At 40.3% G+C, this 12682-nt stretch overlaps 1 protein-coding gene across 1 annotated transcript in view; it reads right to left on the bottom strand.

Moving 5' to 3' along the window:
- Positions 1–6214: 6214 nt before the first annotated feature.
- The window catches only part of Zmym1 (zinc finger, MYM-type 1), a 20116-nt gene continuing 13648 nt past the window's right edge, over positions 6215–12682 (bottom strand). The window contains exons 7-9 of the mRNA XM_013034049.1: positions 10407–10541; positions 10020–10057; positions 6215–9459 (exon numbers count right to left, since the gene is read on the bottom strand). Coding sequence (XP_012889503.1) covers positions 7165–9459; positions 10020–10057; positions 10407–10541 — 2468 coding nt within the window. The 3' untranslated portion in view covers positions 6215–7164. The remainder of the gene's footprint in view (positions 9460–10019; positions 10058–10406; positions 10542–12682) is intronic.

Raw genomic sequence — 12682 nt, 5'->3', positions numbered from 1 at the left:
CAGTACTGGATCTTGAACTTGGCCTGGCACCCTCCCTTAGATTTTAACACTAGAAGATACCATTTGAGCCACTGCTCCACTTGAGGTGTTCTGCCTAGTTGGGAGATAAATATTTTATAGACTGATTGCCTGGGCTGGCTTTTTTTCTTTTTTTTGCCAGTCATGGGGCCTGGACTCTGGGCTTGGGTACTGTCCCTCAGGTCTTCATCTCAAGGCATGTGCTCTACCACTTGAGCCACAGCACACTTCCACATACTTCATTTTAATAGAAGATATATAAATTAGTGATACATGTTTTTATGTTATTTAGACTTTATTTTTTGTCAGTTGTGGGGCCTGAACTCTGGGTCTGGACGCTGTCCCTCAGCTCTTCAGCTCAAGGCTAGCACTCTACCACTTGAGCCATAGCGCCACTTCTGGCTTTTTCGCGTATGTGATGCTGAGGAATCGAACCCAGGGCCTCATGCATGCAAGGCAAGCCACCTTGCCAGCCCACTTGGGCTGGCTTTGAACCAAGATTTCCTCATTCCATCAGATCTGTGAATGGAGCAGCTAGGTTTACAGGTGTGAGCAACTTTCCAGACAGACAAAGCACTTTTATCATTCTGTAGATTAATGCCTTTCCAGTCAATATAGTTTATGTATTCTCACTCGGTACAGATTCACTGAGGTGTAGGGGTCATAGAATGTATTTACAATGACTTTATTGATAACTTGTTTGTGGATTTTATATTTGAAAGCCAATTTGAATATGAAACCAGGAGCAAGTTTTTACTTTATACATTAAGTTTGAAAACAATGGGTAAGTTACACTTTTGAGTGAATGAATCTAATAAAGACTGTTTCTTTTATTAAGATGACCCTAGATACTGAGCATCAGTTAAAAGGCAGCCTAACAGAAAAGTCTCAATGAAACTAGTCTCCAATTAACCACTCAAAAACTGGAAGTGGGGCTGTGGCTCAAAGAATTAAGAGCCTAGCACAGTGGCTTATGCCTATAATCCTAGCTACTCAGGGTGGCTGATGGCAGAGGGTTGCAGTTTAAAACCAACCTGGGCAGGAAAATCCATCGGACTCAATTTACAGTTAAACACCCGAAAACGAAGTTGCACTGTGGCGCTCAAGTGTTAAGAGCGCTCATCTTAAGCTGAAGATCTCAACGCTGAAGCCCAGAGTTTAAGCCCCATAACTGGAAAAAAAAACTAGTCATCAGTATCAGCTGAGCCATTTGCTTTTTTGAGAGACTTTGGAACTCCATAGCATTCTCCCACACTTACAAATTTCAAAAATTTCAGCTTACTCTGTGTCCTTGAATATCATTAAATGTGACAGTAATCACCTGCCTTTTTTTTTTTTTTTGCTGGTCCTGAGGCTTGAACTCAGAGCCTGGGTACTATCCTCAATCCTCTATGCTCAAGGATAGAGTTATACCATTTGAACCACGGCGCCACTTCTTGCTTTTTCTGTTTGTGGTACTTAGGAATTGAACCCAGGGCTTCATGCATGCTAGGCAAGCACTCTACCACCAAGCCACTTTCCCAACCCCTTATCTGCCTTTTTAAGGGACTTTTTCTTGGCTTGGAGTCCCGAAAGGTGTGTTATTTTTAATAAAGGCTAGTGGCTTATGTCCATAGTTCAACTCAGGGATCTGAGATCTGAGGACTATAGTTCAAAGCCAGCCTGTGAAAAAATGTTTGCAAGGATCTCGTTAAAAAGCTGGATGGGCTTCCTTGCCTCGCATGCATAAGGCCCTGGGTTCAATTACCTATCACCACATAAGCAGACAAAGCCAGAAGTGCTGCTGTGGCTCAAGTGGTAGAGTGCTAGTCGAGCTGAAGAGCTGAGGGACAGTGCCCAGGCTGAGTTCAGGCCCCATAACCAGCAAAAAGAAAAGAAGCTGGAAGTAGACATGGCTCAGGTGATGAGCACGTTAGCATTGTGAGAATCCTCTTTCTACCCACTATTTTGAGGCCAAGAGATAGGCGTAATTTTTTTTTCTTTTTTGGTTTTGGAGCTTTAACTTTGGGCACTGCCCCTCAGCTCTTCAGCTCAAGGCAAGTGCTCCACCACTTGAGCCACAGCACAACTTTTGCTTTTCTGGTAGTTTATTGGAGATAAGTGTCTTAAGGACGGGCTGGGAAGTTGGCTCAGTGGTAGAGCGCTTGCCTTGCATGCCTGAGGCCCTGGGTTCAATTCCTCAACACCACATAAGCAAAAAGAAAAAAGCTGAAAGTGGTGCTGTGGCTCAAGTGGTAGAGTGCTAGCCTTGAGCTGAAGAGCTGAGGGACAGCGCTCAGACCCAGAGTTCAGGCCCCACGACCGGACCCCCCCCCAAAAAAAATAGAGTCCCAAGGACTTTTCCTACCTGGGCTGGCTTTGAACCAAGATCCACATATCTAGCCTCCTGAGTAGCTAGGATTACAGGTGCAAGCCACCAGGTGCACCCAGCGGGTACTTGGTCTTTGGACAGAAGGCCTTGCACTGGACAAATAAATACATGTACTGCCTCTGAACCACACATGAAGTCTTGATAATTCCAAGGAAATTATTTTGAAATATAGCTCACCAGGTAGTGATTAGTTACAAGAGCCTATAACTGGAATTGAGAAAATGCAAATTAGGTGTCACTGACTACCTTGAGGACAAATGCAAAACTGAACAAAAGGACAAGTGAATTGTAATCTAGGTCTTTTTTGTTGTTGGTTGTGGGGCTTGAACTCTGCCCTGGGAGCTGATCCTGAGCTCTTCAGCTCAAGGCAAGCACCACTTCCTGTTTTCTGGTGATTAACTGAAAAGTCTCACTTTGCTGCCTGAACTGAGATCCTGAGATCTCAGCATCTTGAGAAGGATTACAGGTGTGAGCCACCAGAACCCGGCTAGAGGGTGTTACAAAGCTGAATAGAAGACCTTTGAAAGGCTCTGCTCTAGAGCTGGGTGTTAGTGGCTCATGCCTGTTATCCTATTCCTAGGGCTGATATCTGAGGATGGTAGTTTGAAGCCATTTTGGGTAGTTAAGTCTGTGAGACTCATCTACAAAGGTGGCTCAAGTGGTGGAGAGCTATCCTTGAGCAGAACCCAGGTCCTGAATTTGTTACACTCACAAACAGATGCTGATCTACGGGCTTGGCTTAAGATCCAGGATACTTAAAAACGTGTGGATGATGTGGTGCTGTTGTTTCTGAAGAAAGCATGATGCAAAGTGCTACAAAGTGCATTGTGGATTCAGCCACTGCTAAGGAAGTACTGCTGCCAGGGCAAAGCAAAAAAGAAAAGAATGATGCTCCCAAGAATCGAATCAGGAGTGAGGCAAACAGGAAAGGCTCTACCAAGATCCAGCAAGAGTAGAAATGTGATTTAGAGTTAAAATTCACACAGGTTGGGGAGGACAACAAAAGACAAAGCTGATTTCAGATAAAAATTGCAAAAAAAAAAAAAAAGTAAATTCAAAATAACCATTCTAGCTCCTGCCTTCTTGAAAAAATCAGGGGAAAAGCAATTAACCTTAATCTGGAATAAATTAATATGTGGGAATTGTTGGCTGTTTAAATGGCCATGGTTCAAATATTTATATTTTATCCTAATAGTAATAACTGACCTCATCTTACAATACTCTCCACAACTCTTAGGAAATTACCAGGCCCCAGTGGCTCATGCCTATAATCCTACTCAGGAGGCTGAGATCTGAGGATCACAGTTCAATGCCAACCTGGGCAGGAAAGTCCGTGAGACTCTATCTCCAATAAACCACTAGAAAACAGAAGTGGTGCTGTGGCTCAAGTGGTAGAGTGCTCTTGAGCTGATGAGTGCAGGGACAACACCCAAGCCCAGAATTCAAGCCCATGATCAACAACAACAACAACAAAAAAAAACAGAACTGCCAGGCATTGATGATGCCTATAATCCTAGGTACCTGGGAGAGATCAGAATGCACCTAGGTGGAGTTCAAGCCCCACAGCCAACAAAAAAAAAACAAAAAGCAAAAAAACAGAATTCTGGTGTGAGGCCAGCCTATGGCAAGGCCAATATCCCATCACAAAATGCTAGGTATTGTGGTACATTCCCATTATTCTAGGTATAGTATGAGGATCTACACTATAGCTGGGCACAAACTGGATATCCTACTTGAAAAAGGGCTAATTTGTTGTTCAAGCTCTAACCAGTATACAGATATAGTTCAAACCCCAGTATTACATGTCTCAATGAAATTCTGTAATCCTAGCTACTAAGGTTGAGATGAGGGTCAAAGTTCAAAGGCAATCCAGGCAGTAGGCTGAGACTCGTCTCCAACTAAGCAGAGCTATATATTTCAGTGGCAAAGCACTACTTTTGGGGAAAAAAGCTTAAGGACAGTGCTCGTTCAAGAATGGCCCAAAAACAATGGTGGAGCCAGGTGCTAGTGGTTCACGCCTGTAATCCTAGCTACTCAGGAGGCTGAGATCTGAGGAGCTGAGGTTCATAGCCAGCTCAGGCAGGAAAGTCTGTGAGACTCTTCAATAAACTACTAGAAAACCGGAAGTGACAATGTAGTTCAAGAGGTAGAGCGCTCACCTTGAGCTGAAGAGCTGAGGGAGGGATAGTGCCCGAGCCAAAAAAACAATGGAGATGGATTTTTGCTCCCCTCCCCCATTTGCGCATTTATGTGTTGGGGGGACAAAGGAGAGCTGTGCTACCACAAATGCAGCAGTGGTACTCAGTAGACATATGGAGAAAGCAAAGGGGTGGGGTGCAATGAACTTATTACCTGACTTATGAAATGGTAATCCCTCTGTGTATCACCTTAAAGGTAGAGAAACAGAAAGGATAAGGTTACCAGAGAAATGTTGGTTGTTTTTTTTTAAAAAAGGCCCAGACGAGGGCTGGGAAGGTGGCTCAGTGGTAGAGCACTTGCCTTGCATGCATGAGGCCCTGGGTTCAATTCCTCAGTACCACATAAGCAAAAAGAAAAAAGCCGGGAGTGGCGCTGTGGCTCAAGTGGTAGAATGCTAGCCTTGAGCTGAAGAGCTGAGGGACAGCGTCCAGGCACAGAGTTCACGTCCCTCAATCAGACCCAAAGAAACAAAACAAAACAAATATAAAAGGCCCAGACGAATCTCGAAAGAACATATTTCCTTTATTTAAAACTTTTTTACAAAATTTAACAAGAGGCCCATCTGTTGTAGTTATTTGAAAAGTAGTCAGGTTTTCATAACATGAATATCATCCAGTTGGAAAGTATAAACACCCAAAATATAATTTTAATGAGAAATTTAACAGTTCAAATAAATACAAATGACCCAAATGGACAGTTATCCCATCCAAATTCTACTGAGACTGAAGACGAGGAAACACCAATTCTTGCATTTTTGTTGGGAATATAAATTGGCCAATCCTTAAAGAAAGCAATCTGTCAGTGTCAGAAAGAAAAGTGTACATATTGATAATTGGGAAGATCAGGGATAATGATTCTGAGTTTGAGGCCAGTCTGGGCTACATGAGACCCTGTTACCAAGTTAAAAAAAACAACAACCAAAAAACCCCTACCCACAATGAATGTACAAAAGCTGGGTATGGTAGTACATGCCTATAGTTGCAGCACCCAAGAGATTAAGGTAGGACTACTTGAGCCCATTAGTGTAAGGCCAGTGTAGACAACAGAAGACCCTGTTTCACACACACAAATAACAGAAAAATCACACACACTAAGTGGGCATGGCCATAATACATGCCTGTGTTATTAAACCGTGAGTTTGAGAGCAGCCTGGACAACATAACAAGACCCTGTCATACACAAAAAGAAAAAGAAAAAAAACACCCACAATCTGGGCATAGTAGTGCTGTGATCTTAGCACTTGAGCTTGAGGCTGGACTGTTTGAGCCCAGGAATTTAAAGGTGGCCTGAGCTGCAAAACAAGACCTTGTCATAAAAATAACACCTCTTACTGCCACCCCCCAACACATACACATACCATTTGGGAATAGTAATAGTATGTGCATATAGTCTCAACACATACGAGCCCCCAAGTTGGGCGTCCCAATAGTACACATGTCTGTTTAAGCCTATGAATTTAAGGGCAGCCTAGAAACAAAACAAAGGCCTTGTCATAGACAGAAAGAAAAAAAACCCACCACCTGGGCACGATAGTGCTGCAGTCTCAGCACTCAAGCTTAAGGAAGCACTGCTTAAGCTTAAGCGTTTAAGACTAGCTTGGGCTGGAAATGAGACCTTGTCATAAAAATGAAAAACAAAAGCCCCACAACTTGTATATTGTAATAGCGAGTTGTGGGTCAGCCTGGGCAATACTGAAAGTCCCTGTTACACACATAAACACACATACAAAAAAAGAACCCACAATCTGGGCATGATAGTGCTGTAGTCTTGGCACTCGAGTTTAAGGTCTGCCTGAGCCCACAAGTTTAAGATTAGAGGTACAAAATGAAACTTTGGTCTCACACATGAAGAAAAAAAAGATACCCACTCCTAATTTGGGTGTAGTAGCAGTATAGTTTCAGCACTCCAGGTTAAGGCAGGACTGCTTAAGTCCATGACTGGTTTACATAGTAATGAAGCCATGTCTCACACTCACACTCACTCACACACACACACAAAGCACAATCTGGGCACAGTAGTGCATCATGCCTAGTCTTAGCACTCAAGGGGCTGAAGCAAGACTGATTGAGTCTGAGTTTAAGGTCAGCCTCAGCAATACATGAGACCTAATATCAAGAACAAAAAACCTTTAAGTTTAGTAACACCCATCATACATTACATAGAAAAAAACCCTGTATGATCTACCTTATTACTTATTGCAAGTACCTCTAAATATATTTAAGAAACATACAAATTCAAGGTGTGGAACTGAGTACTAAAGAAGGAATGGAGAATTCACTGTCATTCTGTAACTTTTGAATTTTTAAATTAAATTTGTGCTATACTGTCTAGGGTAGATACTTTCTTAAAAAAGATATAAAAATATAAAAGGTAAAACTATAATAAAAACAGGAAATAAAAAGGAGACGTAATTTTGAAATAAAAACTAGGATCTCAAGACCAGAGTATTGATGAGACTCTACAGTTCAACTACATAGGAGGCTGAGGTGGGATAATTATTTAAGCTCACAAAATGCACACGTCTAGGCAATAAACTTACAAACCTCATTAGGATAACACAAATTCAGTTTCAGGTGTTATGTACCTTTCTTCTGACTGATAAACTTTTCTACAATTCCACTGAGTCCTTCAGACTCTATCAATTTACTTACTAATTCCTGCTCAACAGCCATCAGGGCTAGGCCACTATGCTTCTCTTGTCCAATGGTATGAAATAAGTATCTTTTAAGACGAGGAAGTGTAGAAAATAAATTTTCAGCACTCAGTGAGGTAATAGGCCATGATAAAGCAATATGTAACAGCTTGGAGATTGAAGGAATATTATTGTAAAGACCATGCTGAATAAATAGATAACCCAAGTTGATGAAGTTGATGGAATCAGAATGTGAAATGAAGTTAAGCTTTGCATACTGCTGATAAAATCTAAGTTCAGGGATAATGTCTGTATCAAGGTTACAAAATTCTTGAACATATTTGGCTGTTGTTTCATTTAATGGCTCATTCCACTTCAGTAATAGCTGTGAAATTTGCTTCATTTTGCAATAATCAAACTCTGAAAAATATAACTTTAAATTGTGTAATACAGTATCCAATCCTTGGTAATAAATACTAATTTTATATTGTTCGTCTGTTGAAGTAGAAAAAAGCATACTATCTGAATTGCCAGGATCTACAGTTTTTTGAATTTTTCTTCTTTTTTGAAGTGAAGGTTTTTCAACTTCAAAACCTTTACTGGTTACTTTTTTACGTATTTCCTCTGCTCCATCCCAGATTATTTTAAAAAATGCATCACTTCTTTCAGAGGTTAAACACTCCAAAACTGTTTCTATTTTTGAAGACAAAGAAAAAATGTCCATGGTTTCACTTTGCAGCTCTCTGGAAAGAATTCTTGTAACACTGAGGACTCGATAAAGAAATTTCAAACAAAAGATAAATTCAAATTTGGAAATCAATGTCAGCAAGTCACTCAATTCACCAGCCAGACTTCTGTTAGAATGGCATGATATAAAGGCCAGTGTTTCAATAATCTCTGGAAGACCATCAATCACAGATAGTAACACATCATCATGAACTATGTAACATGTTTGTGACATATGTTTCTTGCATGTTTTATCTTGACCAAGTTTGCAAATGTTTTGAAACTTTGCAAACATTTCTCCAGATACATGAATAATGTTAAACAAAGAACTGAGAGTATTTAGAGCACCTCTAAGTTCTTTTATTTCCTTACAAAACCCAGTTACTGCAAACTCAAAAAAATGTGCATAACAATGCATGTATAAAGCTCTTGGCTCTTCCTTCTTGAATTCTGTAGCCATTTTATTAAATTTTAGCCTCAAATTAGTAGTACTTTCATAGGCCTGGCCAGATATTTTACTCAAGTCAACTCCAAGGTGCTGTAGGTATGTTTTGATATTCTTATGTAAGTGGGTCTCAGTCAGCTCTTCAATATCAACAAAACCCAAAAACCGTTCCTTAATTAAGACAGCCGTTGATGTTTTCTGTGCATATCTTACACAAACTGAAAATTGTCCTTTAATGGAACTGCCAGTTGTCTCATCACATATTATTGAAAAAGCAGGAGAGACATTGATCTCATTCACAATATCCTGCAACATTTCAGTCTTTATTAGTTCAATTATATCAATTTGTGTCTGTGTACTATTATAGAAGTCAACTTCTGAATTCCCAAGTTGAAACATTTCTTTTTTATCTTTCGTTCTCATTTCTAACAATTCTAAAAAATTGCCTTTATTTACAGATGAAATAGACTGGCTATTTCCTTTTAGTGGTAAACACTGCTTTCCAAGAAATAAAATATTTTCAATTATAAGCTTTAGGTACTTTTTATGACTATCTTCAATTTGTTTTGAATTATCATGGATAGCTTCATCACAAAGCTGGTATTGCCTCCAAAGTTGAACTGCTTTCAAATGCATTTCACTTTCTTCATGCTTCCTGAAATTTTCCAGAGGTCTTTTCAAATTACAAGCTCTTTGCGTTGCAAGTGATTCTTCCCTACAGGTAAAATTTTTCTGGTAGAATAAATGACAAAAATAACAAAATGGCACATCTTTTTTAATATTGTTCTCCAAATGCTGGAAATCCAAACGCCGGGATTTTTTTATACCTTGTGGTTTATCTTCAACTTTTTGTACTTTGGGTGTAAATTTTGGGTGACAGAGACCATCACTTCCTTTCACAGATTTCCCAGTGTATGTAGGACCCTGGCTGGAAACTTTGTCTATCTGCACTTCAGTACTGGAATCAACTGTATGCTGATTGAGTACTGATGAAGACGGTAAAAGGCTTGGCTGTTCCAAACTATTACCAACACCATCACTTGATTCATTGGGCGAGTTCTTGCAGATCTTTGGAAAAAGGGATAAAACTTGCTTTTAAAAAAAAGCTTTCAAATTATCAAAACATTGAAAATCTGTATTCTAACACAGTAAAGTATATGAGAGCTTTAAGGTGAAACATTAACAATTAATTATCACTGACTTGTAATCTAGATCTAGATTCAGCATTAAATGTTTAAATGAGTACATGTCATAGTACATTATAGAAAAATAGTACTTATTCAGATGATTAGAGCTGCTGGTTAAAACACAAATACACTAAGAAGGATAGAAATATGACTATGTCTTTTCTGTGCATAATGTGCACAATGGTCCCAGGGCTTGAACTCAGGGCCTACGCACTGTCCCTGAGCTTATTTGCTCGAGGCTAGCACTCTACCACTTGAGTCATAGCTCTACTTCTGGCTTTTTGGTAGAAAACTGGAGATAAGAGTCTCATGGATTTTCCTGCCCAGGCTGGCTGAACCTGGATTCTATGATCTTGACCTCCTGAGAAGCTAGTATTTTTATATATGTACATATATAATTTACTCATGAAAGTGAACAAAGCCAAAAATTTTAAGACTTACATCTGTGATCTCATTTGTCCCAACTGAAGAATCTGTACCTTCAAAACAAATTGAAGCATATATTAAAGATCTCATACTATAATCTATAAACTGCTGTATTTTTTGCCAGTCAGGGGCTTGAACTCTGGGCCTGGGCGCTGTCCCTCAGCTCTTCAGCTCAAGGCTAGCACTTTACCACCTGAGCCACAGCACCACTTCCAGCTTTTTCTGCTTATGTGGTGCTGAGGAATCAAACCCAGGGCCTTATGCAAGCACTCTATCAATGAGCCACCTTCCCAGCCTTACAATTCATTCCTTATCAAAAAAGAACAGGAAAATTTATTATAGACACCTTCATAAAGTATGACAAAACAGTGTTTATGACAAATGTTTTCATGTCAACTTTACCTTCTAAGAGATCACTGTTCATGATGGGCTGGGAAACCTGAGTATCTGCTAATGACACTATGTTGCTTATAACTGGAATAGATTCTTTCTTTGGAGAAAGAGGATCTGTTGCAGCATCTTGCACCATGGCAACATCTTTTGTGATTAAAAACAAAAATATTTGTTAAAAACTAGGTAGAATCAATTGGAAAACACGTTAAAAATTAGACTGGGCTAAGGTTATACCTCAGTGATTGGGCCCTTACTGTTTTTTTTGTTGTTTGGTTGGTCATAGGGCTTGAACTCTGGGCCTGGGCACTGTCCCTGAGCTCTTCAGCTCAAGGCTAGTGTTCTACCACTTGATCCACAGCAACACTTATAAGTCTCACAGGGGCTTGGAAGGTGACTCAGTGGTAGAGTGCTCGCTTTGAATGCATGAGGCCCTGGGTTCAATTCCTCAGCACCATATAAGCAGAAAAGGCCAAAAGTGATGCTATGGCTCAAGTGATCGAGCACTAAGCCTTGAGCTAAAGAGCTCAGGGACAGTGCCCAGAGTTCAAGGCCCACAATGGACAAAAAAAAAAAGTCCCAAGTATTTTCCTGCCCGGGCTGGCTTTGAACCACGATCCTCAGATGTCAGCCTCCTGAGTAGCTAGGACTACAGGCGTGAGCCACCAGCACCTGGCTCCCTTGCTTCTTATGAAACCTGTTATATGATCCCCAACACTGATTATCTTCTGTTTCAAAATAAATAATCTTAAGGTATTTAAAGGGTAAAATTTTTATTTGGGCTTAGAAACAGCAAGATTCCTTAATAAGTCAATAACATTAAATTGGTTAACTTTTGTCTTTGCACATAGTTTCTCAGTAGTTTTACACTATTTGGTAACATTTTTAACTCTTTCAGGATTCATAAATAGCAACATTAAGGGAACTATTATTCACTAGGTTGTCTATATAGTAAGCACTGCTGACCCTTTATCAGGCTCTTTGACAGAACACCTACTTGGTACTAGAATTTGGTTCCTTTAGCTGCTATCATTGAATCTTGTATAGTAGTAAGAACTATAGTCATACTGGGCTAAATTCTCAGTCCTTCATCATTGTTATTAAAACATTTCAAACTATACTACACTTTATATGAAAATCTAAATTAAAGTCTTGTTTTCACGAAGCAGAGTAAGTATATACTTTTTTCCAAAACCATTCTTACTACAATGTATTGAATAAGCTAAATGTTGACCAAGTGACTCCTAAAAACTAAGCCCTAAAATAGGTTGTTAATATATACTAGTGAAAACAAAACTGTACTAATGTATTTAGCTAAATATTTATGTAGGCTGGAGTTATGATTTCAAGTGTCTACTTATCATATGGATTACTAAGTTCAAACCCTAGTCCTTTTATTGTTTTTTGTTTTTTTTGTCAGTCATGGGGCCTGAACTCTGGGCCTGGGTGCTGTCCCTGAGCTCTTCAGCTCAAGGCTAGCGCTCTACCACTTGAGCCACAATGCCAATTCCGGCTTTTTCTGCTTATGTGGTACTGAAGAATCAAACCCAGGGCCTCATGCATGCAAGGCAAGCGCTCTACCACTGAGCCACCTTCCCAGCCCCAAACCCTAGCATTTCTAATGATAGAATAAAATGCATTAAAAAAAAATTTTAAGCCAGGTGAAATCTAAGCCAGGTGCTGGTGGCTCAGGCCTGTAATCCCAGCGACTCAAGAGGCTGAGGTCTGAGCAATGTCCATGAGACTCATATCTCCAATCAACTATTAAAACTTTTTAAGCTGGAAGTAGAGCTGTGGCTCAAAGTGATAATAATGCTAGCCTTAAGTACAAAAGCTCAGGGACACCACCCAGACCCTGAGTTCAAACCCCACAACTGGCACACACATAAAAATTAAGTCTATAGACTGGAAAGGCGGCTCAGTGGTAGAGTGCTTGCCTTGCATGCATGAGGCCCTGGGTTCAATTCCTTAGCACCACATATGCAGAAAAAGCCAGAAGTGGCACTGTGGTTCAAATGGTAGAGCACTAGCCTTGAGCTGAAGAGCTGAGGGACAGAGCCCAGGCCCAGAGTTCAGGCCCCACGACTGGACCCCCCTCCCAAAAAAAAAAGAAGACATGAATACATTAGTGATACATGTTTTTATGTTATTATTTAGACTTTATTTTTTGTCAGTCGTGGGGCCTGAACTCGGCCTCAGCTCTTCAGCTCAAGGCTAGCGCTCTACCACTTGAGCCACAGCACCACTTCCGGCTTTTTTCTTTTTGCTTATGTGGTGCTGAGGAATCG

Source organism: Dipodomys ordii, unplaced genomic scaffold, assembly GCF_000151885.1.
Source record: "Dipodomys ordii isolate 6190 unplaced genomic scaffold, Dord_2.0 Scaffold181, whole genome shotgun sequence".
In the NCBI taxonomy this organism is placed as follows: domain Eukaryota; kingdom Metazoa; phylum Chordata; class Mammalia; order Rodentia; family Heteromyidae; genus Dipodomys; species Dipodomys ordii.
This window is presented reverse-complemented; position numbering and strand designations above follow the sequence as displayed.